General features: G+C 42.2%; 1 protein-coding gene across 6 annotated transcripts in view; it reads right to left on the bottom strand.

Moving 5' to 3' along the window:
* Positions 1–257: 257 nt before the first annotated feature.
* Positions 258–26,750, bottom strand: part of aplp2 (amyloid beta (A4) precursor-like protein 2) — a 62,057-nt gene continuing 35,564 nt past the window's right edge. Inside the window, exons 4-18 of one of the 6 annotated variants that reach the window (XM_034223018.1) lie at positions 22,185–22,297; positions 19,597–19,817; positions 19,202–19,398; positions 18,675–18,842; positions 16,039–16,172; positions 15,091–15,165; positions 14,659–14,817; positions 12,253–12,381; positions 9,764–9,863; positions 8,946–9,128; positions 8,280–8,315; positions 5,683–5,765; positions 4,743–4,820; positions 3,185–3,340; positions 258–2,284 (exon numbers count right to left, since the gene is read on the bottom strand). In XM_034223018.1, coding sequence (XP_034078909.1) covers positions 2,183–2,284; positions 3,185–3,340; positions 4,743–4,820; positions 5,683–5,765; positions 8,280–8,315; positions 8,946–9,128; positions 9,764–9,863; positions 12,253–12,381; positions 14,659–14,817; positions 15,091–15,165; positions 16,039–16,172; positions 18,675–18,842; positions 19,202–19,398; positions 19,597–19,817; positions 22,185–22,297 — 1,934 coding nt within the window. In that variant the 3' untranslated portion in view covers positions 258–2,182. The remainder of the gene's footprint in view (positions 2,285–3,184; positions 3,341–4,742; positions 4,821–5,682; positions 5,766–8,279; positions 8,316–8,945; positions 9,129–9,763; positions 9,864–12,252; positions 12,382–14,658; positions 14,818–15,090; positions 15,166–16,038; positions 16,173–18,674; positions 18,843–19,201; positions 19,399–19,596; positions 19,818–22,184; positions 22,298–26,750) is intronic. The other 5 variants (XM_034223022.1, XM_034223023.1, XM_034223020.1 and 2 more) reach the window with 5 other exon arrangements.

Raw genomic sequence — 26,750 nt, 5'->3', positions numbered from 1 at the left:
CCTTGAATACGAATTGCCTTGTTCGATACTTGTTACATATTTTACGGTTTTGGGATTGTCCAGCTACAATTTTTTTTTAATATAAATATGTCAAATTGTACAATTTAATAAAAGAAAATTGACAATGTAATTAAATGTTATGCAAATGTTCTTCAGCCCTAAATTAATGTGTACCTTAATTTGTCTTGGCCCATTAAATAATACAATAATTGAAAATTTTGAAAATTCTATCAATCCATCAATGAAAAGACGACACATTCATATGGAAGTTGTGAGTTTATTGATGTGTATCCCCCCTGTAACCATAAGTCTGTTTCCATTGGTGTCAATCACATTTCTTTTTAAAATCACTAATATACACATTAGTTCCCAGTCCCTTCCCACAATCAAGCAGGCAGTTACAAGATTGAAGCCGTTTGGGTGCATAGTGAGACAGTCACATACAGAGATACTGTCACAGGAAGAGGAAAAAATAGAAAACAAGAAAACAAACTTAAAAATATATATCATATCATTTCATATAAGAACAATGCACACCACAGGTAATCCTCCGGAAAAAAACCATGATTGCAACATCAACTATACAGGCATACAAAGACAATACTAAGAGAGAGAGAAAAGAGGATTCTAGGATTCAGTTGACTTGTTTGTGTCATTCTCTACCTGTAAAAACACACAAGTTAGCCTTTTTATTTTGTTTGTAAAAACCAGCTCTCCAAGCCTTGTCTTTCTGTGTGTCTCTGTCTGCCTGCACAGCCCTCCAGCTCCAAGTTGTCTTCAATTGGCTTTGATCCAGGGCCGGCACTTGCTTTTCTGTCTACCCATACATCTGAACATCTAGATTGTTTAAGTCCCCAACATATTAAACAAACTATCCACCAGAATTATTTTCTAACAATCCCCAAATTTGTATGTTCAGGGTCAGAAAACTTTGTATAAGCTACATTCTCTCTCATTGGGGGCCCCCTGGTGGCAGATGGGCCCTCTCTATGGTGCTCCTTGTATTGTTAGTGCCCCTAGACCGGCCCTGTGTTGATCTATCAGACTGTTACGCTTTATGACCAGCAAAGCCAACAGCTGCTCCAAAATGTGTGTACATCATACCTACATTAGTTTTTTAAGTCATTTTTCTGGTGCTTGGTTTTTGCTACAGATAATTTGTACAAAAAAACAAAAACAAACAAATGTCATCGCCCGCTGTCACTAAATCAAAGCCATGTATGGGAAAAAAAGCTTCCAGGATACATTCAACTATGTAACTAACACATGTCAATATTTAATCTACCAATGTTTGCTGTTTCCCTATTGATAAATGGTAGTGGTTGTGTGTTGTAGGGGGGAAATGTTATCACATTCACTTAGTAAGGGTTTAGAGTAGGTTTTGTGTGATGTGTTTGAGCTGGGGGTCTGTGCACACCTCCCCCCTCCCTGACTCTTTCTTACAGTGTGCCTGCAAACACGACTCATGACCGCTAAGCTCAGAACCCCAAACTGACTCTTCCCTGGGAAAACAAAAGGTGAATTAAAAACATCTATTCTTATATATATATATTTAAACTGTATATGTATATTTTGTCTGTTATCATAACAAAGAACGGAAAGTAAATAATTCATGATTTCATTTTTTTCTCATTTGTTGTTTCACTATACATTTTAATCGGTACAAAGAACCTTCATATACAGGCAATCTATTGAGAGGAAAAAAGAAACAAAATAAAAACACCAATTCTTTTTTGAGAGAAACCATCAGAAACTGCATGAAGGACACCTGCATGATGAAAATTAGTACTGTAGTGTCTGGTATGCCGGTTCGATGATGGCCACTCAAATACATTTAAATGTTGTTTGATTTGCCTTTTACTTAAAAAAAAAAGAAAGAAAACGTCTGAAGAATTGTTATACATCTTGATCTGAAGAGAGTTGTATTGATAATTACAGAGAAATCTGCAGAATTACATTTTCCGTAATGCAAAAATGGCAGATACATCACCTTTTGAAATCAAAAAGAGCTCTATAGTACAATAGTAGCAGTAGTAGCAGTAGTAGCAATATTTAAGGATTGTTTCGAACAAACCAGTAAATGGAGTTTGGATGTACGCAAATGATTTTAACAATAGCATATGTTATTGGTCAGTAGTATGTTCCCCCTCTGTGACTCCACAGCGCCCCCTGTAGGCTCTTGTTAGATCTGCATCTGCTCCAGGTATTTGTAGGTGGGGTTCTCGTAGCCGTGGTTCTGCATCTTGCTGAGGTGGCGTTCCTCTGGTGTCAGCATGGGGTCAACCTGTGAGACAAGCACACTGTTAATGGCTGACCTAAACAGGGGCACCATCACACCATGCCATCTTTTTGAAAGGGGCCCTATTATGCTATTTCAAATGTTCCCTTTTCCTTGTAATGCGTGATATCGTTTTTTGTGCATGTAAATGCTCTGCAAAGGCTAAAATAGCAACTTCTATTGGCTAGCAGTCCTAAATACTGTAGGCTAAGGGGCAGGAAATCTCTAAGTGGTTGACTAATCACAACAGAGCCGGCCAGCTAACCAATCAGAGCAGACTTGGTTCTGGTTTTAAGACAAGAGGGTAAAAAGAGGTTCAGCACAGGCCATGACAAAAATAAAGAGCTTTTTTTAACATTAAAGTATGGAAACATGTCTCAATAGAGACCCAAAATACAAATATGAAGCTGAACATTTGCATAATATGTCCTCTTTAATTTACAGTCTTTCTGTGCATATTTGTCTTTGTTATATTGTTATCTTTATTTGTTTTTTCCGTTTTAAAATATATAAATATTGTAGGAATTATATAGTTTGAATGAAAGAGTTGACGTAAATGTTCTTAGATAATATTCTTTCATGCTAAAATGTTCATATATTTTTCAATAGGAAAAAAAGTGATAGTAAAGTGTCACTATAATAATTAATATAGACATTCCAGGAACAGATGAACAAAAGCATGTGTAAGCAAATGTAAATGTATGTTAACTCCTGCACTCAAACAAGGTCAGAGTGCACTTACAATATGCTGTGTGGATCGTATGCAAATGCTGCAGGGACAATGATCTAATTTGCTTGACATCGACCCATACCCCCTTTACATAACCCCTGACGATTCTATTGAAATCTGACACCAGGAATAAGACTGATCGCACTTCTTTGAGATCCAGGTAACAGGTGCCTTACCTCCACAATGCCGTGACTGATGGTGCCGTATTGCCTCTTCCTCAAAAGCACCAGACTGATCACAATCACGGTTGCTATGGCCACCGCGATCACCAGCAGGCCGATCAGCGCAGTGCTGCCGAAGCTGAAGTCCTCTCCCAGGGGGCGGTAGGTCTCCTAAGGGGAAACAGGTGGGAGAGCAACAACAATACTGTCAGACACAGCAGAGGTACAAATTAAGACATTGTACACATATACTAGTTATCTTGATCGGGTATTTTTTCATATGCTGAATAGATTTTCAAATTCTTGTTATCATGCTGCTATATGACCATTTTGAATAAAGACACCTCAAAATGTATTTCAAGTCTGACTCTCATATTCATTTTTTCTATTATGACCAATGATCATAAACACATTAATATCCACTTTTAATATTTGTAGTATTGCACAAATTGCACATCTCCATATTATCTTGATTATGATCAAATGATGCTTCAATCTCAAATGGCACTAAAACATAATTGGAATCACTTTACCCTACATTATGTTAAGAAAAAAACGTTTTATTGCATCACACATAAAGCACACAATGAGGCATTTTTCAAATCAGGTTTTCTGTTCCATTTTCTTTTATGAAAGCAAGCTAGACAGCTTGTGCGAGTAATTCCTGAGGATATCCATAATTATCCCAAAAATGGATATTCCTTATATTCAATTTATTTCAAGGATTTATATATTCTCCTCCCCAGCTGACGCATATTATCTTTTTGTGTTTCCTGCTTATTTTCTAACATGCACAAAGTGGATTTGCAATGCTGCGTAGGTTACTTCAATAGCTACAGTAAATGTATTTCAAATGCACGCCTGTCTTTGTTTACTTTCAGTCCGACTCAAAGAGAAGTTTGATTGTTGCGGTGGGCTCGCACTCCTCGGCCGGATCAATAGTGTTCTTGCTTGAATCTGTGTTTCCAAATATCTACAGCGAAGGCTATGAGTAAACTGTTCTCAGGATCAATAGTCATAATAGAACAAACATAAGAGCAGCTCTACACGTACAAGAATTTCCCTTTAAAATATAAGCCAATGTAAGACATGACTGACTCGTGATAGTGTGTACACATGCATGAAATGTGTCTTTGTGGAAGATTCTTTTCCAATTCAGTATAAACACAAAGTCACCTACACTCACAATGTGATCTGGCACATATGACACAAACTAATCATATGTGAAGCCACTTTTCTTACTGCTCATTCTCACACATAAACCGACCACACTCAGTTTGTGTGGATTCACATTCATCATAATGACTTGAGATATTCAATGTGTACATTCCAATACAGTCACATAACAAACATGCACTCATGCAGAAATAACCAAAACATATTAGCCTAAACAGAAACAAAAAGTGGATTTGGGATCTTTTCCAAAGCTGTGTCTTTTTTTAAATTATTTTGTATTCAGCCGCAGTACCGGTATATTTGCACACTCCCACACTCCCTCCTTCTTTCATCTTCTCCCCACTACTCGTAACTACAGTTCCCCAGAGAGCCCTGTGGAGGGCACCGCTATACTCACCAGCTCATCATCATGCATAACTCTGACTCTCTCTGCGCTGTAAATCACTTCCTTAACATCCAGAGACTCATCAATCACCTGTCAACACAGACAGGGGAGCCCAGGTTACGCAAAGTGTGTGAGAGATCGTATGTGTGTGAGATAGATAGTGAGAGGAAGAGAGGGAGAGATAGGCAGGCGGAGAGCAAGAGGGTGTGAATGTGGAGCGAAGTAAACTGTAGAGATTATCTGTGTTTGTGTGATGATACACTCGGAGCTGTCTTGTACAAACTGGGAGGAGAGAGAGAGGGGGGGGGGGGGGTTTGCAGGCATCAACAACAGACTTTCCCCTCGGCACACAGTTTACTTTCATTATTGAGAGCTCTAGTCTAAAGAAGAAGCGCTGTGAGTGGAAGTGGGTGTGTTCAGGAGGCAGAAACAAAATCTGCTGATTGTAGAGACAGAGCAGTCCAGAGTCCCACGGGAACAAAGGATGGCGTTTAGTCGCCATTTGTTATTTTTAAAACCTCAGATTGCTCCGTCTTAGAGGACTTCAAAAAACAAAACAAAGAAACATGCATGCATTCAAAAACTGGCATATTTACACATACAAGTACACAGCTTTGCAGTTGGTGTTGGATTAGCATGCGAAACACAGCATTCTGCAGCCAAGCAACGATAAACAAAAAAACACAAGAAAGAAAGGTGTGTCTGGCAAATAAAAAACATAGCATGCGACGTGTGGCGATAATGTGGATAAGGGTTGGTTTGCAGAGGCCAAAGGTAAACATGCAAAAGCACTGTGTACTTTTTTGAAACTGTAATGATATTTAACACAGGGAATACATTTGAATATTTAACACTATTTCTCCTGCTTTGACAATTCTGCTCTCAGTTTGCGCGTTGTAGAAAAAGCTTTGAAGCACAAAACAGAACGATGAAGCGGCAGCGAAGCTCTTACCACATTGTTGCTGATCTTGGGTTTGCTGTTGATGATTCTCTCCTCAGCACCTATCAGACCATCTAAACCAGACATGGCGGAGCCTGCGGGAGGTAAAGGAGCACCGTCAATAACAGCAGAGCAGCACAAACAAACTAACACACACAGGGATGGGTACTGATGGTGGACAGCTGCACATAGATATCCAGCTCTATTCCTCACCACTGTCACCACAGTCTCCTCACTGCACTGCTGACAACAAAGCCCTTTCTTCCACTCAGCACAGTGTGAGCACTGTGACGCCAACACCACACTGACCATACTTTTTCTACAAAGGCCCCCTCAAAGTAGTGCTTAGCATGCTCTATAAACATCCATTGACCCTATTCTGCTCATTTTCAGGTTCATATTTGTATTGTGTGTCTGTACTGTGACATGTCTCCATGCTTTAATGTCCAAAGAGATCTCTATATTTCTCATACTGCCTGTGCTGCAGCACCTCTTTTCACCCTCTGTCTGAAACCAGAGCCTAGTCTGCTCTGATTGGTTAGCTGGCCAGCTCTGTGGTGATTGGTCAACTGCTTAGAGATGTCCCGCCCCTTAGCCTATCATGTACAATGTGTTGGAGCACTAGCCAATAGAAGCGCTAGTACTAAATAGTGATATCACTATGTTAAGGAAGTAAACAATGGAGGCTTTTCAGGCAGGAGTGTGTGGAAGAGAAACTAGCTCTGGAAGGACATTTGGGGATTTTAGTCTTTGGAGACCATTTACATGCACACAAACCTATATAACACACTACAGGAAAGGGAAAAGCACAATAGGGCCCCTTTAAATGAGACTGTTCTTAACAATTTACATCCTGGATTTTAATACCCTTCACTTATCTCCAATGTTATGGCCAGAACTCAGCATCAATGTAGTTTCTCATCAAAAGATCCCTTGAGTTTTGACAGATGATCATTCAAAAACTGGGCCAGATAGTGGAATATGCTTGTTGGACTGATGGTTTCGAAATAGGCATAGGATCTATTAATATACACACTAGATATGCCATGAATAAATCAGGAAGTGAGAGAAAAAGCGGGCCAGTGAGGGCAGCGTCCTGAGCGATGTACAGCAGCGAGGACTCCACCGTCTGCTTATTGTCTGCTAGTCAGCCAACGCCACACACTAAAGATTGGTACAATTGCCTTTGGATTAAGTGAGGAACAATGGTGTGCGGTTACGAATGGTTACTCAAGCTGGAGTGACGTCTGCAGCTCCGGCAGGTTATCAGACGGTACAGCAGTGTACACACAATACCACGCAGCACAATGGGTGTGACCTCTATGGGAGCAATGACTTCTCCTCTGCATTGATTTGAAAAAGTGCTGAAACAATTAGTCCATTAATTGATCAGTCAATCGACAGAGCAATTGAATCGTCTATCAAACACATGTCAGTATTTGCTGTGTCCGAATGTTGAAATTCTTGCTGATTTTCTTTCTTATTTTTCTATACTAGTACTGGGATCACATTGTAAAAAAAACAAGAAATCGATGTGGACACCCATACAATTCACAGTTTATCATTGGGTTAACATAATATCACTATTTGATCTGCTGTGTATCACAATAGACACATATTTCTAAAGGTAATGATTCTGTGATACTGAATAGTAGCCTACATTTTGGGACCGTTTTGCACTTTTTCTCTAATACAGTATCAATTTAAAAGAGCTATATTTAAATCATGCAGTGTAGTGACTTCCAAGTTTAAAGGGGCCATATTATTCCCATTTAGTTTTCAATGCTATTGATTTAGGTCTCTGTATGCTTTTGGTACAACAGTGCTGACATTTTGGTTTAATTTGTATATTTAAATGTTTATCCAAAAGCACATATTTACACATTGATTTATTTTCAACGGTGTGCCCCCTGAGGAGCTCTGTAGACTATGGATCAAACAGCAGGGAAGGGTGTGCATCCATTTAAAAATAAAGAAAATCCATATATATTTTAGATTCAACTATTAGATTAAGGTGTCTTTGTGTTCACTGAGTAAGGCCACAAGGTTAAGTCCGGATCAGACAAAACAGGTGACGTCACCAAGCCGCTGTCTCAGATCTTGGAGGACAAATTGGGCCAAATTTAGATGGGGCTGTAGGTCAGCGGCAGGAACACGGAGCCGCAGACAGGGCCACTAAATCACACAGCTCCCGTCAGAAAGAGGGCGACTGATGAGGGGAATGAGTCTGAGGGAGGAGGAATAATTAAGAGGTGGTTTGACAAATGTATACTGAGGACAGGCTGACAGCCAACACGCGACTGAGGTGACTGAGAGGAGGCTGGAACCAAATCGACCAGACTTTAGATGCCACTGCTTGACTTTTCAGCATGAGGTGATAATCCCAGTATAATGAAAAGCATAAGAGCAACTGAAAAACCCAAACACGCAGCCAGTATGAGTCAGCGAAAAATGAGAAAATGAACTACCAGATGGCATTTGATAAAATATAAATGGTGGTAGAGAGAGGGAGGATACCAGAGCACCGAGGGAGAGGAGAAGAGTGGAACAAAATAGTAAATGAGGAATGAGGAGTAGGTGGAAAAACAAGACGCAACAGAGGCACCAACCTTTCTTGAAGGCACGTGGGGAGTCTGATAGATCGCCTTGGCATTAGAAATGAGCAACAGAAAAAAAAGAAAAGGGGGAAAGGAGAGAAGAGAGTTAACTTAGGTGAGAAGAGAAAAGGATTATCAAGCTGTGTTAATTGATTCAGGAAGAGAGTTCAGCAGGGAAGTGTCCGAAAGGGAGCCATTTCAAAACTGCCTGGCTTTGTCTGAGCCCTCTGGGGTGTTGGCATGTATATGAAATGTTCCTCTGGGGTTAACTGGTGATGTGCCTTCCATAATGCTTGAAGCTTTCCATCACTTGTTTCTCTCCTTGAGGGTTCATCTTTTGTTTGGCGCAAATGTGACAAAGAGAGCCATAACTGCTCATTTTCTTTCCTAAGCTTTTGGCTCCAGCTCAGCACCAAAGCCTGAGGCATTGTGCATTTATCTGAGTTTCAGTAGTGCTGCGTTGAAGGCAAGGCCACAGGGAACTGTGCAGGCACAGATAAACACCATGGCTCCACAGCACATTTGCATCGCCATAAAACACATTGTAAACCTCACTGTGCGACAGTTCTGGCGTGCTTTGTTGCCAATGTCCTTCAGACTGACTTATGTGTAGGGGCTTTCGTCCTGCACACAGAGCTGTTCACCATGCTGCCTGTGTCTGAGGCTGGAGCCGCTCACCTTCTAGTTCTGGACGGGAGCCCAGGGATTTGACTTGGACGGGCCGGTAGGGTTTCCCCTCGGACACGGGGACCTCCACGCTTTCCTCTTCCTCCGACGACGACACGGTGACATCTGGCTGCCACTCAGAGATGGACGACAGGAACTGGTCCATGTCGGCTTTCTGCTCCTGGAGAAGCTCGTCTGCGGAAAAAAGGGAAATTAGTATGAGACGCCTTGGCACATGTGAAACACCTGTAACCCTGGGACATGGCAGCAGAACCAGTTTCACTCAATTATTGTTGCTGGAGACGTCGGTTCCCATTCCTGCTAACGGCTAATTACTAATATTCCGAGAGCTATTTTCCATGTAAATCTGCACATCTCCCAACAGGAGGCTGCCATGGTGACCCAGTTCTGTCACTGCACCCGCTCTGCTTTAATCTGCTCTGCAGCAAACAAAAACAGACTTGTAGCACTGGAAATACAGGTTCCAGATCTGCTAGTAAAAACTAGAGCTGGCGAGGTGAGAATTCTAAAAACAAAGAGTATTACATCTCCTTGCACAAACTCATACTGAGATAAAAAAAAAAACATTAGACTCTGACAATTGGTTTAGAGACGGCACTAAAGCCCTTCTACCGGTCTCCTCCTATATTTTTGTCTGTTTGCACCAAATATAAGAAAGAAATATCACTGAGAGTCAGAGGAGATGTAATATATTGGCTTTATCTGTCTGGCACATGTGTGAATTTCATCAGTGTTTTCATTTCACTTTATTCTTATAACACCCTTCCTCCTCAAAGCTGCCTCTGGGCTTTCGACTGAACACGACTCACCAATTTCATCCTGAATCTCCTCGGCAACATAAGGTACTTTGTAGAGGAGAGATAGACTCTGGTTCATCCGCTCGTCGATCACACGTAGGTGGGTCGTCACCTGGGCTCGTGAAAACAGACAAACAGGAAGTTATGTAACCATAATCCTGCTTTAGGAGGACATCAAAGTGAAAGTACTTTCCTGTATGGGAATGATGTTGGATAATTCAAAGAAAAATAAAGAAATCAAGACTTTTAATGATAATCGTGCCATTTACTTCCAGAACAGAAGAGATGTATTGTCCTAAAACCAAGGAGTTGTCTTAGTTTATCAGTGATAAACACATTTTAATGATATAAGAAAAAATCCTCACATTAGAGACATGGGAATTGTTTAAATACTTCAAATGAAAAGTCATTCATTAAAATTGATGGATCATTTTCTAGCGTTTGACAAATCCATTAAACTGAAACATCGTTTTGACACTAATCCAGTGACAACTAATTACAGAGTGATTTGGTCTCAAATGTTCATCCCGACAGTATTTATTCACAAGCTTACATGAATGAAGCAGAAAATACACCCTTATCCCGGAAAACCCCCTGAAATTCTCTCGAGTTTATTGATTTACTGCCGAGGTTCTATCGCAGAATACAGTCTGGGCTCCTCTGTTTGGAGATTTGCAAAGGGAGGCAGGAAGAGCGTGGTGGTGCGGTGAGATAATAGAAGTGAGAAGAGAAGAAAAAGAAAATCAAGAATATAAGAAGAGGTATTGTGTCTAGAAGCTTCCTTTAGTAAACAACATGTCATGATGCATGTGCAAAACAACTATAAATCAGTATGAATAGACTGTATAATTGCATAAATGTAATCAATTACTATAGTAGACATTTTGTGGAGCGGGAGCTAGCCCCGAAAATAAATGTTCTAAAGGAAGAGAGTTGTTCTTCTTCTCAGATGTAAACAGAAGTGTCAGAAATGTGCTTTCTACTCTGGAATTTTTTTTCTTAAAATGAACTCGTACACGCACGCACACAGCCAGCCATCTGGCAGACATAAAACAAGTTGCTGCATGTAATATTCAAATCAGTGTTGAAGCTCTGAACCGCCGTGACAGGATCCACTGCCTGTCAGACTACCACCACATCACACGTTGGGTAAAGCAACACACTCTTTTCCATCCAATAATAATTTCTCCCGTCTCTGTAACCGTTTCTGTGAGGTTTAGAGACTTCAGTTCCACATTCCGCTGCCGAAGTGGTTGGCAGAATAAAACAACTAGCAGCCACTAAAAGCTCACCAGCTTTTGCAGGTTACTGGTGTTTATTTCAAACCCAACTCTGATGGCTGACTGTGTTTTGATCTGCCTACACATAGCTGCAGTGCACCGGAGCCAGCAACAGATGGCAATAACGCACCTTTCAAAATGAAAAGCATTACGCAGCCCCTGTGGCAACTTCATGTTGATGTTTGACAAACAATCCTGATTTTAAAAACGACATGTGTTCGGAGTATATCTTTTTATTGTATCAAGGAACCTCGCTCAGAGAGATGAGGCTTTAAATACATATCTATAATCCCAGCAACTGTTACATAAAGCACAGCCTCCTGTTTACAAATCATTATTTTGTAAAAGAAGTCAAATCCACAAACAGTTGCAAATACTACATCGAGATTTGAACGTGCTGCAGGACTGGCTGAGTGAAGAAACACAGAGGAACTAGGCTGCACAAATGAACATCGTGAGAGCACAACAATAGAGATTTGTTTCCCATGACTGAGCAGAGAGGCTCCCCACCTCCCAGATCCCACCATTCATCTAAATAGTAACCCTCCAGGTCCTCTCCCTGCCTCACTATGTTGTTTCATCCATCTGTAACGGTGTCGGAGGGCACTCACACAAACAGGAGAGTACATCTAACAGAGCAGCTTCCAGCCAAATCCCCGAGTCCGGCGTTACACAAGACCTGCACAATGTTAATCTTCGGCTGGGGCTTAAGTGAATGAAACAAGCCGCCCTCCCTCTCCGTCAGACGAGCCAGCCTACTCACTCCTCCCGGGCTTCAACTCAGAGAAACACACTCTTTCTACCTCCTACACACTTAGAAGACAGGGCAGCGAGGAGCAGGCTGAGACGTCGTTAGGCTGAGACATCACTCCCTGTCTGAGTGTGAGATCTCACAGAATGAGGTTTCATATTTACTGGCAGTAATGCTCAGAACGGCTGCAAAACTCAAATTATTGACAGGTAGCAATTAACCACATTGATTATACAGAGCTAAAGGACCTCAAAGTGGATAACCAATAAATGGTACAAATCTGAGATAATGTATTCCAACAGAAATGTCAAACATTTGCTGGTTTCAGATTCTTAGATGTAAATGGAATATATTGGGTGTTTTGATGGTTGATTGGACAAAACTAGCAATGGGACTCCTTGGGCACTAGAAGCCTATGATTTTTATTTTCACCATTGTCAAATCCGGCTCATTGGTATCACAACACTGACCTGGGACTTCATCTGAGCAGCCTTCTCAGGATCCACAGCCAGGACGTGCTGGTAGTGGCGGATGGTGTGCTGGCGGTCTTTGTTCTCGGCGCGCACGTAGCGTCTCAGGGCCTGCAGGATGCGGTGGGGCTGAGCGGGACATGGAGTGGGAGGACCAGCGGTTATTAGAAGTGTCGGGTGGTGAAACAGCCTCATAACCATTTCTGTGTACCATGATGGATGGATCTGATGAAATAATCCTGTTTTGTGTTGGTATCATTTACATGACAGCAATTTCTTCTTGTGTCAATCCCTTCAGATTTGTTATTTTATTCCAATCATGGCAATTATTATGAAACCAAACATGTAGACTTCAAGCAGTTTTTGCAGGCCATGATGGAAAGGAGTAGGGTACATTTTCAATCACAGCTGCATACTTCAAATAACATGAAACTAAAAACACTATCAAAGCTCAACACAACAATCGACCATCAGCGAAACAGGTTACCTGACATCCTCATACTGTCTAATTATTCTTTCTTTATATATGTTCATCCAGGCCTTTAAATCATTTGGTAAAGGGTTCACCGGTTTAAAGGGGACCTATCATGGAAAATGCACCTTTGTAAGTCTTTTATACATGAATATGTGTCCCGGTGTGTCAGGGAACTCACCAAGTGTCAGAAACCACAACCCTCTCTCTTTTCCTCCATACCCAAAATCTCTATAAACGGGGCTGCAACGGATCTGATACAGACTGATACAGATTTGAAAATAGTCTGACGTCAGTGACGAGGAGCTCCGCCTATATGGCCAACTCTCCACCTATCAGGGGAATGAGAGGTTGCTGTGGCATGGTAACAGCATGGTAACAGCATGGTAACAGCATGGTAACAGCATGGTAACAGCATGGTAACATGACGCTCGTAACTCGGCCCCCTCCTTTGCAGGGGGGCGTGGTCAGACAGGGGTGGAGGAGAGCAAAATAGAGCAAAATGAGGCATGGCTAAAATGCATGATCTGTTTGGTATTTTGAAAAAGAAAATGTATAAATAGACCTTCTATAGGTATGGCCCTACAATATATTATTCAAATATAGCATGATAGGTCTCCTTTAACTTCAGAGAAACACATCTGCTTTAAAGAAGTCTGTGCAAACTGATGCTCGTCCTCTGAATTTAAAATAATATTTTTGGTATATTTTCTGGTATTTTGCTTTATGCACAACTAAATAAGTCTGTCATTCAATTAATCTTTACGCTTGAACAGCCTTGACTAATTTAAGAGTGTATTGGTTGGTTCTCTGGATGTGCATTATGCAAATTCTCACTGCTTATTACTTCACGCAGCGTCCGTCCACACGGCGGCGTACGTTGAAGCTCGCCGGCGGGCGTGTCTGAAACTCGACCAACAACCAATCACATGAATCTCCCGCCCCGGACACACAAGCAGCGGTTTGATTGGCTAGAGCTTGTACTGGCATATGATTCGATTGGTTGACGCTTCCGCCGAAGCTTCAAAAGTTGAACATTGCTCAACTTTTGAAACGAGCAACACGAGCAAAACGAAGCGACGCTCCCACAATGCAGTTCGGCAAAGCGTGACGTCACCCCATTCAAAGTGAATGGGTAGAAGCGTTGAAGCTTCAACGCACGCCGCCGTGTGGACGGGCCATTAGTGTAAATAAAGGTTTAAAGTTATATGTGTGTTGCCTCACATCAACACAGTCATTTAAATATGGCAAAATCAATCAATCAATTTTCTTATAAATATAAGGATTATTATTATATCAGTCCCAGCTTCAGTAAACCATTAAATGATGAAACAATATGACCCAAAAACTGAAGATAAAAATATGTGTTATCTTTTGCAAATCCTTCACATATCTTAGCTTTCATTGCATATGACATGACATTAAACCTTCTGCAGCACCTTCTGAAATAGCACCACACCACAGATGATGCAATGACCAATTTCCGAGGTGTAACAGAAGCAGGATTAGAAATGACTGCTCTCAGTTCAGGTTATAAAACATATGTAAATCTTCCTGTTTGGGGGACAAGAGAAGCCAGCAGCACCCAGTGCCACATTCTGTGCTGGCAAAGGATAACAAGACAATTAGATAAGAGGAATACAAAAAACCAACATAGGGTTAGTCAAATATGATTGACATAGTGCTCATGGAGGATTTTGGGATGTGTGTTTTCCTGACTAGGGTAATCCATTCTCCACATGGTGAATTGCAAGTTGACAGAGGGTCTTTTGACAGCATATGAGATTATCTACAGGCCATGAGTAGAGTAGGGTTTGAGCGTGGTCTGACAGAGATGTGTGTGTTTGACTTAGGCAAGATAGAAGCAGTACACAGATGGAGAGAGGTGAGGAGGGGATAGAAGATGCTCTCAGAGGCCAGTGTGTGCCGTTTACCCTGGGGGGGTCGGCCTGCAGGGCAGCCAGGTAGTTCTCCAGGGCCAGACGGCGCCGGTCGTTCAGCATGGCCTCCACCCGGGCCAGATGAGTCTCCACCAGCTGCTGCTTCTCGCTGGCTGCCTCCTCCTCCAGGGACTCCACCATGGCTTGGAAGTGCTACAAACATAAACTAATGTTTATATGCAACAGTACGGCACAGCCCCTTCAACCTCTCAGTTACACTCCTGTCGCCTCTCAGGCTTGACTCATTTAGAAGTCTCCCCATTCAGACAGTGCCCTAATTTAGCCTCAGTGATAAGGATAGAGCAGCCAGGGAAAAGAGATATTTAATGGCACGGGGAGTGAGGGACCGGAGGCAGTAAGCCACCATATCTCACCCAAACAAGGAGACAAAGGGGGGACTCGCCGGGGGACGGATCAGCGACTTACCTGAATCAATGTCTGCCGCTCAGCCTTGGGCAGGTTCTTAGCCTGACGATCAGCTTCCTCCCACTCTTTCCTCACCTGCAGGGAGAGAAACGGAAATGAAGAGAAATGTAAGACAGTCAGTCGAAGCGAGTCAAACAGCAATTCTTTACACTTCGACTCAATCCAATGCACAAAGGTAAATTATCCTTGAAGTATGACTTTGCTTCTTTTTGGCATTTTATTTGTGAAAAATCAGAAATACCAACATTCACAATCATCAATTTTAGGATCTGCAGCCCATTTGCACGTCCTCTCAGCTGAACCCCAACAACTTCTATTGAATTGGTTTTCCAGTCCAGAAAAGTGCAAAGTGATCTCCAATTATTATTGGGGTCAAAATATTTGAAATACTTTTTCTTTTGGCCCACTGCAGTCTACTCATTGGTTGAAACTGGGTTGGTATTCCAATAGTGATAACCTGAGATGAATGTTCTATTTACATTTTCTGGAACGCCTCTTTTGTTTACCTCATTATGTAATACAAGCGCTTCTATTGGCTAGCACTGCAACACATTGTACATGATAGGCTAAGGGACGGGACATCTCTAAGCAGTTGACCAATCACAACAGAGCCAACCAGCTGACCAATCAGAGCAGACTGGGTTCTGGTTTCAGACAGAGGGTGAGAAGAAATATTAACATAATAATATCTCTTTCAGGCATAATTTTGCACTTGATTGCTAAGTTTCCAGTTTATTTTACCAATGACGTCGGATTTTTAATGTTCTTATTAATTTGTCTGGTTAAACTAATGTACTGCATTTCATTTTAATTGTAGTACAAAACAAACACATACATTCTGAAATATAGAGAAGTCTTTTGGAAGTTTGTAAATTATCTTCAGGTAAAAATAGTACTAATTCCTATTTAATAAGCAGTGTTGTGTCCTGACTGGACCTGGTAACTCACCCTCTCCATGCGGTTGCGGTGCCTGATCTCTAGCTGCTCCTTGGCCCTCTGGAAGCGACTGTGCTCCTTGTCGTCAGCGGGGGTCTCAAAGTAGATGTCCACATCATCAGTGGGCTGAGGGGTTGGTGACATGGCTGCAAATTCAGAAACAAACGGTGAGTGGACGATGCTGCAAACTGACAACCAGGCGAACAGACAGACAGACGAGGCGCACAACGTTAGCCAGAGAGACAAAGACTGACAGGGAACTGGACACAGAGCGAAATTGAGCTGAAAGGCGGATTGAAGCTGGACCAAAATCCTCACAGAAGCACTCCTCTCATTGCCGTTCCTCCACCCTCAGTAACTCTGATCAATGTAACAGAATCTGACAGTCTTTCCTTTCGAATTCCTTTCATCTTCCCATCGGCTTTCTGCTGACAAGTCGCGTCTCCAACACTAATGGAAATGTCTCTGCGTTTGACGGCTGGGTCATCTGGGGCGAGGCCAGAGGGCTCCGTTCTGGCGTTCCTCGGTTTACAGTCACGCAGGACTCACTCCCTCGCAAAAACAATAACGCTCCAAGCTCGCAAACCGGAAGAGACCTCATCGTCAAGAACAGGAGGAGGTTAACGCATTGTTCCTGCTTTGAACTTTGCTGCTTCAGCTCTTAAAATCTTTTTTATTTAGCAAAATGTCAAAGAAAAAGCCAATTGGTTATGATGACCATGGACTGCGTTTGAACTGATGAAATGTGAGTCATTCTAAGGTGCAAAAAAAATGCTTGCTGATATATGCTGGTGAGGTTCGGGCAAAATGAGTGGCAGTGCTCTGTGAGAGACAGACAGGCAGACAGGCAGACAGACAGACAGACAGACAGACAGGCAGGCAAGCAGACAGACAGGCAGGCAGACAGGCAGACAGACAGACAGACAGACAGACAGACAGACAGACAGGCAGGCAGGCAGACAGACAGGCAGGCAGACAGGCAGGCAGACAGACAGACAGACAGACAGACAGACAGACAGACAGACAGACAGACAGACAGGCAGGCAGACAGGCAGGCAGGCAGGCAGGCAGACAGACAGGCAGACAGGCAGACAGACAGGCAGGCAGGCAGGCAGACAGACAGGCAGACAGACAGGCAGGCAGGCAGGCAGACAGACAGGCAGACAGGCAGACAGACAGGCAGGCAGGCAGGCAGACAGACAGGCAGACAAACAGGCAGACAGACAGACAGGCAGACAGACAGACAGACAGACAGACAGACAGACAGACAGGCAGGCAGACAGGCAGGCAGGCAGGCAGGCAGACAGACAGGCAGACAGGCAGACAGACAGGCAGGCAGGCAGGCAGACAGACAGGCAGACAGACAGGCAGACAAACAGGCAGACAGACAGACAGACAGACAGACAGGCAGACAGACAGACAGACAGACAGACAGGCAGACAGACAGGCAGGCAGACAGACAGACAGGCAGGCAGGCAGACAGACAGACAGGCAGGCAGACAGACAGACAGACAGACAGGCAGGCAGGCAGGCAGGCAGGCAGACAGACAGGCAGACAGACAGACAGGCAGGCAGACAGACAGACAGACAGGCAGACAGACAGACAGGCAGAGAGAAACATGAACAAATGGCAGGAGTAAACACTGACATGCAAACAGAGAAGAAAGAAAACTCAAGTGTGTTGGAAGATGCATATCACTAAACACTATATAAAGGAAAAATAGGAATGTTGTGTATATTTTATTTGGTATCTTTGGGAATTTATCTTTGACTTTTGTAAACCAATCAAAAACGTATTCGTCTTGGCTTTTTAAGGACAGTTGATCGTTTTATTATTTAGTATTAGTTCCAAAACCACACTCATTTTGTATATCTTTGAGTAAAATATAAAGTTTTACTACAAAAGTCCTTCCTGAATTTAAGAAACAAAGCTAAATGTCTTACATTCTAAACATTGTCCAAACACAAGACATTGGCCTAAAGAACATCCAGACCAAACATGGCAGAATTATGATTTAAATCAGGACATTTAAATAAATAATAAGTAGAGCAGATTATGAATTTGAGCAAGAATTTCATAGAACACTGGAATGTTCCAACTGTTCCCTCAAATATAGATATGTTATTATAAGTAATTTAATTATTTGTATTACCAAGATAACCTAAAATGAGTCAACTTTTTTATGAAAGATAAAGTAGTTAATAAATATTTTAAATAAATAATAAATGAAATCATTAAGATCTATATAGGGTGAACATTTTGATTAGACTTTTCAAGCAAACATACCAAATAAACTCTGTTCTAAGCTTATTCACTTAATAAAATGTCAAATTATTTAATTTAAAAAAACAATATTATAATAATAAAACAATTGTCAGTTGCAACACTTAACATATCAGTGGAATAATAAAAGAAAAGATAAGATGTTGCGTGAATAGTGATTGTTGTGTTGAAAGGATATATGACAATAACAGCTGTGTGATGAGTGACAGCTACAGGCTGCAGAACAGGTGTTCTGCTTGAAGTCAGTCGCAGACTACAACTATATTACCCTAGAGTGTTCTCAGCGGGGGGGTCTGTAGCAAAGACAGAAACAGAAAGAGAGGAGGGGGTGCTGTCGGACCAGCCTTGGTCTGGTGAGACTTACTCAGGCGCTTGCACACGGCCATGCAGTACTCCTCTGAGTCGAAATTGTTGCGGTTGCCGGCACAGCCCCCGTAAATGAAGCGCACACACTTCCTCTGGCTCAAGTCGAAGTGCCAGCGGGGCATGGAGGCTCGGCAGGGGCCGGTCTCAGCCTCCAGGATGCACACCGCTGCCAGGGGACAGCTGGTTAGATCATCCGGCCACTAGGGGCAGCACTTAATTCCAGTCTCAATAACAAACAAACATTTGAGCAAATCCTAAAGCAAATGGCAGCAGTTTGGCTACAAATGAGGCAGGATGATTTGTCCTTGTACTCTGATACTGCAGAACAGAAGTGCTGCGAGCTGAGGAAAGGGCATTGCTGATGCATACACTTATCTAATTACAGTCTGACTTAGATTTACGCATAACTGCCTATAGTGTAAAAGTTAAAAAGGTTTGATTATATTTAAGTGGTGGGCAAAGAGCCAATAAGGGAGAGGGGGAGTTAGACGGGTGCATTATAATTTAAAACAGCTCATTACAAACCTTTCACTTCCTGCAGAGTCTTGTCCTCGTCCTGGCTCTCTGGCATTTTGCGGCTCTCCTTCTTCTCATACTCGTCCTCCTTGTCTGCCTCCTCGTCCTCATAGACGTAGTGGTACTCCTCCTCGTCCTCTTCCTCGTCTTCGTCGTCGCCCAGCGGCTCCTCCTTCTGTGTGGGCTGCTCCTCAGCCGGTGCCTCACTGAGGAAGAAGAAGAAGAGGGATTGAGTGAAGGTGGAGGAAGCCAGGAAGGGGAGTGATTTATCAAACAAGGCATAGGTCAATGTCACAGCACTTTAATTCATCCAGGTGGCCAGTAATACCTGCCCTTCGTGGATATTGGGCTAGTAACATTTCAAAGACATGCCACGATGGTGCACACAACCCCAGACTGCTCACCTGTCCTCTACGACGTAGTCTTCTTCCATGTCGGTCTCGTCAATCTCCTCATCCTCCACCTGCTCCTCTTCATCGTCCTCCTCGGTGGGCATGGCAGGTGGAGCAGCCTCCCCGGAGCGGGACGAGGGGCAGCACACATACTCGGTGCCGTGGAACTTGTCAATGCCGCAGGGCAGCAGCATGCCGTAGCTGTGCAGCATCATGGAGCTCTTGGAGCAGGCCTGACGGAGCAGAAGGAGGAGAGTTGGAGATGAAGAAGCAGCCTCTAGGCCTCAAGAGTTTCAATTTAGACAAGATGACATTAGTTTGACCTTCATTCATCAAGGTTAGTTAAAAACGACATTGACAATGAGGCCCATGCCAGATGGAGGAGCATGCTAGTCGCAGTGGGAGAGAATAATATTGTTGACATGCTGCAGTAAGGTTGATTTATTTTAATAAACTGTAGGTTGAAGATCAAAACCTGCCAACATTTAAATACAAATGAGATTTTCACAATTTTTATATGTCTCCACAAATCCAAATATCTTTGTGTTTTCTGCAGCAAAAAGGTAATATTGATTTCCTCTTATCCCTTTTAGCGATGCATGCACAACAAAAAAGACTTTTTCCAAAAAAGTATTACAATTATTCAAGAAGATATTCAAAATCAACACATACAAATAAATAATGCAATGATATTGAGCATATTCCAGTTTGTACAGCAAGCCTGTTGAGATTTGACATTAATGTGGTCCTTAGTTTTAGGACCATTTTACATTTTGGCCAGCCTTATTTGACTATCAAAGTGGTAGGAAAATATAAAAAGAAATGAGTTTATGACATAATGACTGAATTGTTGATTGTGCCTGTATATGACTTTCAAATGTAATTGTGTAATACTTCCATCATGTATGATCTTATACTAAGACATCATCTGTTATACTTTATTTCACCAATCTTGTCAGGTGTATAAAAGGCCTAGATGTGAAACCAGTTTTGACTTTAAGACTTCGAGGAGCCCCTGCATCTATCCCCCTACAGAATATAGCCATATTGATTTGAGATCTAGCTCTTGTCACATACGGACTAACATGATGAATGGGCCACACTTCGAAAAAGTCACGCAGTCCTTTTACTGATGTGCTATTTCTCAACAATGCTGTGCTTCACATAGCAGCTCGGAGGTATGGAGTCATTTCAGAGTAACTGATGTCTGCTATGAAACTCCAGCGGAGCAGCAAGGATTATCCGCCATGCTTAACGACATCTCAGAGGCAGTTGGTGAGATCACTTTTTGAGTCATTTCTCTTACCCAGATTTTCCCACTGGTGAGATTCATTACTGCTTGGCTGCAACGCACTTCATATTGAATGTGGGTTGTTTGCGCCTCGGGATGTCACACTATCTGTGTCTGCGAGTGAGACTCTGATTCGAGCGTTTGTGATGCGTGTGGGGAGAGAGTAAGAGTTATGAGGCAGGAGCAGACGGTTGATGTGATTCATGAGCTGCTACTGTCGTGGTCAGAGTGGCCCCCGAGGGCTGGCTCTGGAGCTGCCTAGGGGGGATTAGCTGCATTACGGCCACAACACTAATCTGATTAGCAGCTGAGATGTGAGGGCTCCCAGCCAGCCTGTGATCTGAGGGCCTCAGAGACTCCCAGAGACAGGTGGAGGGATATAAGGGACCGGAGATTGGACGGTAATAAAAGGTGACTAGTATGACAGGGAGAGGGCATGAAACATTTGTTAAAGGTCTCCTATTATACTATTTTAAGAAATATATTATGGGTCTCGGATATATACAAATATATAAAAAACATGTCTATGAAGTGTTCTGCTCAAAATAACCAAACAGATCACCCATTCTAGCCATGCCTCATACTCTCTATCTCAGGCCTGTTAGAGAAGTGCTGATTCTGGGTCCGTAGCTTTAAATAAATTGAAAACAAAAAAACAAAAACAAAGGGGGGGGGGGGGGGGGGGGTAATTCTGAGCTTATGCCTGCTCAGAATTCTAACCTGATATACTCAGCTAAATGCTGCCGTGATGAAACGCAATATCATGTTCCAAACCACTTCAAGGATTGTTTCTGAAACAGTATGGAGCTCAAATACTTTTTCTCTTGTGGGTTTACCACAAGGTGAGTTCCTTTTTATATCCTGCATTTTTACACATGCTCTCTCCAGTACAGGTTAGCTCTGAGCGTTAGCGATGCTTGTTAATGTAAACAAAGACCATATTACTTCCAAAACACTTCAGGCATTGTTTCTGATAGCGACGTTTCTGATCGGGCCGTGGGTGTCAAGCCAGGCCACATTTCCAATATTACGTCTTACGGACGCAAATCTGGATCAGCTCCTTTGTACCCCCGTTTTTAGAGATTTGAGTACGGAGGAAAAGAGAGAGGGTTTTGTTTTCTGACACTTTGTGAGTTCCCTACACACATATTTATATATAAAAGACATCAAAAAGTGCATTTTGCATGATAGGATAGGAGACCTTTAAATGAATGATTAAGACTTCCTATTTCGCTCCCATATGATTTTCCCTTTGCTATCTCGCGGATACAGCCTACCACTGTTTCCTGTGAAGTCATTCCTTCCTTACCTCCTTGGCCACTCCGTGCCACTGCTGATGGCTGACGCACATGTCCTTACGCTCCTTGTGGAAGAACTGGCACTTCTCTGGAACCAGAAGCACGTCACTCACAAACTCGCCCACTGTAACATCAAATCACACGGACCAATGCGCCTGTTAGTCACACCTCAAATCTGTCTATAAAGAAAAAGGTCACTGCTCAACAAAACAGGCAGGGTTAGGAACAATACATCAACTAGAGGGACTAAAAAAGGAATAGCTGATGAGATGAGTGAGAGAAATTCATGCATCAATAATTCATAGCTGCCAGGTCCTTTACATTTCATGACAGCTGTATAACCGAAAGGCCATTTGACACTGGAACATCTGCCTGTGCACCTGATCCCCAAACAGCTTCTGTAACTCTTTAATGCAATCAAAATGGCAGTGCAGAAAATCCGGTTTCACACTGTGACTCTTTTAAGGCATCCCGACACTTCCTGCAGGTCAATGATATCATTTGCAAGATGAATTCAATTCGAAGGATGTTTTATTCATAGGACGGGGTGATAAAAAGCAGATCTGGGGGAAATAAATGACATGAAAGGCATCTTGTGAATTCCTATGAATAGTCGCAGGTGGAAAAGCCATGAGCCTGTAAGCATATGGTTTGGGGGTCATAAGAATGATTAAGAAGGACAGTGACTGCTGATTGGCTGGCAGTGTGACGAGTCGCTCAGGTAGAAACGCTGCTGTCAGAAGCAGATGGAAAGCCAGGAGGAGAAGGAGGGATGAATAGAGGGTCCACATCAGAGTGGCTGAGGAATGGGAAAACGACAACGAAGGTGTAAAGGTTTCACGACCAGGGCTGGGAGTCGTCCTATAACCGGTCGTTTAGCGGTTTGTCACGACCTCGGCCTGAGGCAGAGCTGCTGGAGGGCTTCATATGAGGGGGAAAAAGCAGTGTTTTGGAAAATGAGAGGGTAGGATAGGAAGAGGAGAGGCTTGAAATAGCAGAGGACTCTGCAGCTGCTTCTCATCTCCGCCCAGGAGATACAGTAACACCCCCTCACACAACCCCCCCCCCCCCCCCCCATCCCTCCAGACCCCCATTCTGCTGCTTCCCTGATTTGTGCACGTGCACCCGGTAAAGTTAATACATTTACTTAAGTTCTATACATATACCCCTTTTTCAACTAAATGAAGTATGTATATTCGTTTTTTTTACACCACTAAAAAATAGGAGATGGCCTTTGTTACCTTAAACCAGAGTAAGAGTTTAATGAGTAAAAGGCTTTTTTGCAATAATCAGCCTGTTACTGTCAATGGAGTCTGGTGTCTTCTGGAGAGCATATTGAATGTATATTTGGTAGGTTAATAAATCATACTAGTTGTTCAAATCCCAGGAAAGAAATGTGATTATATTCTAAAGACAAAAGAAGACTGATGGCAGCCGGAAAAGGTGTGTTTAGCTAGTCGAGTTTCCAATGTTATCATTACAGTGAAAAGGCTTAACATTCATTTGATTTCTCAAATTCTCATTTTGGACTATAAAGGTCCTCTTGGGATCAAGGAAACTGTAATTGATGTTTTTTCTAACAATTTAGAGAATAAACACTCAAGTTATTATTTAACTACTTTGTTCAATTCACAACATTTAGGAGAGTAATACAGTATTTATTACAATAGCTTCTTTGCAGATTTTGAAATATACTTCAGATGTAACCTGCCTTTAAAATATAAAGCATTGTTATAGCCTGCCTTAAACCCTTAAGAAGTTGAAATCACCTCCATCTTGACTAGATGGGACAGAATAATGGAATAAAAATAGCACTCTTAAAGTGGCTATTCAGCACGAGTGCTTTCACTTTTTATACTTTACTGGATTTTGCTTTTTATATTTCTTTACTTTTACAGAAGTGAAATCTTTAATGCACAGCTTACTTTGTAATATATGTATTTTTCATTGGGGTATTGCTACTTCAGTAACACCTCTCTCCATCTAAAGTCTTCCTCTCTTCACATCAAGAGAAACTGAGAGACAGACTCTCAGTAATCTTCAGCTCTATAGCCTGCACACACACTCCCTCTTCATTTCATCTTTCTCTCTGTCTCGTTCTCTCACACTCACAGGTTGGTTACGGGGTAGGGTGGGTTTGGAGGGGACGGTGATGGATGGTGGTGTGTGGAGAGCAGCTGCGCCTCGCAACCACTCCTGCTCAGTGTGTTTCTGTACCTGTATGTGTGTGTATGAGAGTATACACTCCTCTTTCTCTGTAACCTCCTCTCACATACTCTATTCATCTGACTTTTCTTTAACCTCCAGTCTATCAGACACCCTGGCTAACACTCTCCAGTCCCCGGACAGTGTGAAGGTAAGAGTACACCAATGATACTTTCAGCCCTGGGAGGTGGTGAATTAAATTAAGCACCAACCAAGATGTGCTCCTTGAAGGCATGGCTATTGTGTTTCAAGGACTTTCTAAAGAAAGGCTGCTGTAATGACATTTAGTGTAATCAATGTGAGATCTGAAAATTACATTTCCACAGCGATAAATGATTACATCTTGAATTTATTATATTAAAGGTGCCCTATAATGCTATATTGGGTTTTCCCTTTCCTGTAGTGTGTTGCATAGGTTTTGGTCTTCAAAGGCTACAATCCCTAAATTCCCTCCAATAGAAGTTTCTCCCCCCCCCCTGCCTGAAGTTGCAATTACGATTTTGGCTTGCAACGATTATGAAAACAACATAATCAAAATACCACTACTTCACTTTTTTAAAACTATTTTTCTTTTCTATTTACTTTTTAATATTTACTTGCACTATATTTTTCTGTTTTTCTGTATTATTGTGTTGCACTGTTGGAGAAGCCTGTGACCTAAGATTTTCATCGACATAACTACTCTGTAGCTATGTTCGTATGACAAATAAAGAACCTTGAAAACGATTATTTATTTTTTATTGATTTATTTAAAAAGAAAATATATTGGTTTTTCAGTTGAATTATACTTAAAGTTCAGGGTAATCAACTGTTAAAAACATACTGTTCAAATGGTTTTTTTAAATAAATGGATGTTTCCAAAGTTTTTAATAATCCATCCATCCATCCATCTTCTCCCGCTTATCCGTGGTCGGGTCGCGGGGGTAGCAGTTCCAGCAGAGAGCCCCAAACTTTCTTTTCCCTGGCCACATCAACCAGCTCTGACTGGGGGATCCCAAGGCGCTCCCAGGCCAGCGAAGAGATATAATCGTGATATCAATTATTGACCCAAATAATCGAGATTATGATTTTTGCCATAATCGAGCAGCCCTACTGTCAGGTTCCACTGTTGTGCTTTGATTTTTTGGCAACCCTTTTGTTTACATTTGCATCATGGATTGTGCCTTTTAAGTGGAAGAAATCTGATCTGCCACCATGAAAGGATTATGAGGGAGACACGACTAAAGCCAGGAGGAAGCTGGTGGTTTAACTTACATAATGGAGACAACATTTGCTTGTATCTCATGGTTTTTATAGTTTAATAGTGCGAAACTTTCGCCTTAACCAATTCTGTATCACTCGTGTGTAAAACATTCCCAGAAGCAATACAGTTCACAGAGGCAGGGAGTGGTGCTCGGAAACAAGCCTGCATTTGTATCTTTTATCAACTTATTGACCACAACAATGATATCAGGAGTCGTCATGGTGTGCCGTTCCCTTTGTTGAATAAACAGAATTACTCAACAGGAAAGGCAAAGTATGCGTCATGTCTGTAAATGTTACTAATTCAAATCCACTTCTCGTCAAAACACGTCCTTAAAATACTTCCATGCGGTAGAAAGTAGCTCAGAATAAGCCATAACATGCCTCAAATAAATGTAAAAGCTACCTTGAGCAATAGTCGTTAAAGAAGTGTATATAAAGCGACATCAACTAAATGTGAATATGCCTTTAGAAATATCAATCGGTGTTTACACAGAAAAGGCTTTCTTTGGAAACATGTTATGTTTCCTCTCGAAGCCTGCGTTGTAGCAGCTGAATTCCCTCCCACATGTAGGTCTTGTGTAACAGATACTCTGCCATGCACACACACCAACACCACAGCCACACATCTGCCACTGACTGTTCTCACCACCCCAGACATAATCATAAAAAAGTCTCTAAAATAATCCTGTGCTGTTCGACAAAGACATCATGCTGCAGGGATTACAGTGCCATGGTACACACATCACATTCATTTGCAGAGCCATTGTTTGGGGACGGGAAACATGGAGGGATTGTGGCTCTGCGGCTGAGCCTCTGCGTGGAGCGATGGGATACAGCATAACCCATCCCTCTCTTTCTACACTGAGCTCCTTCTAATGCACTTGCATTATTCATATCAACCTATTAACTTCACATGGGTTCTGGCCTGACCCTTTTAATCACATCCTTCCAAGATATAGCCCACCTCCCTTTGGTCTATTTCATTGCTTTTTGCTTGGACCATAATTAATGTACGCTGATGATTATAAGGCAGAACCTCTGATGTCCATTTTTCTGGAACACTATGTGAACATCACACACAGGGTGTTTCTCAATCTCGAGTACGCTTGCTTGGTAGCACATGTCTG

Source organism: Gymnodraco acuticeps, unplaced genomic scaffold, assembly GCF_902827175.1.
Source record: "Gymnodraco acuticeps unplaced genomic scaffold, fGymAcu1.1, whole genome shotgun sequence".
In the NCBI taxonomy this organism is placed as follows: Eukaryota; Metazoa; Chordata; class Actinopteri; order Perciformes; family Bathydraconidae; genus Gymnodraco; species Gymnodraco acuticeps.
This window is presented reverse-complemented; position numbering and strand designations above follow the sequence as displayed.